At 64.1% G+C, this 256-nt stretch overlaps 1 protein-coding gene across 1 annotated transcript in view; it reads right to left on the bottom strand.

The window, feature by feature from the left end:
- Nucleotides 1-202, bottom strand: part of LOC104620631 (creatine kinase U-type, mitochondrial-like) — an 8792-nt gene extending 8590 nt beyond the window's left edge. Inside the window, 1 exon segment of the mRNA XM_010286913.1 lies at nt 18-202. Within this exon segment, the coding sequence (XP_010285215.1) occupies nt 18-202 (185 nt within the window).
- Nucleotides 203-256: the final 54 nt, after the last annotated feature.

Genomic DNA, 256 nt, shown 5'->3' with positions numbered 1-256 from the left:
CGGGCGCTGCTCCCAGCCCCGGGGGGCTGCCGAGGAGCCTCTGTCTCTGTCTGACACCAGCTCTTGCAGACGGAGCTCCTGGATGTTTTGCCAGCAGGAGAAAATGAACCCATTTGCTCTGTCCTGTTCCCACCAGGACATTGGCAAGTCTTCCCCGGCTCCTCTGACAACTGGGCTGAGCCTGGGGTGTATCCTCACCCATGCGGGCTTTCCCGGCGATGCTGCCCGGCCAGGCTGCCCCATCTCCCTGACGGCC

This window comes from Phaethon lepturus, unplaced genomic scaffold (genome assembly GCF_000687285.1).
Source record: "Phaethon lepturus isolate BGI_N335 unplaced genomic scaffold, ASM68728v1 scaffold22235, whole genome shotgun sequence".
Classification (NCBI taxonomy): Eukaryota; Metazoa; Chordata; class Aves; order Phaethontiformes; family Phaethontidae; genus Phaethon; species Phaethon lepturus.
This window is presented reverse-complemented; position numbering and strand designations above follow the sequence as displayed.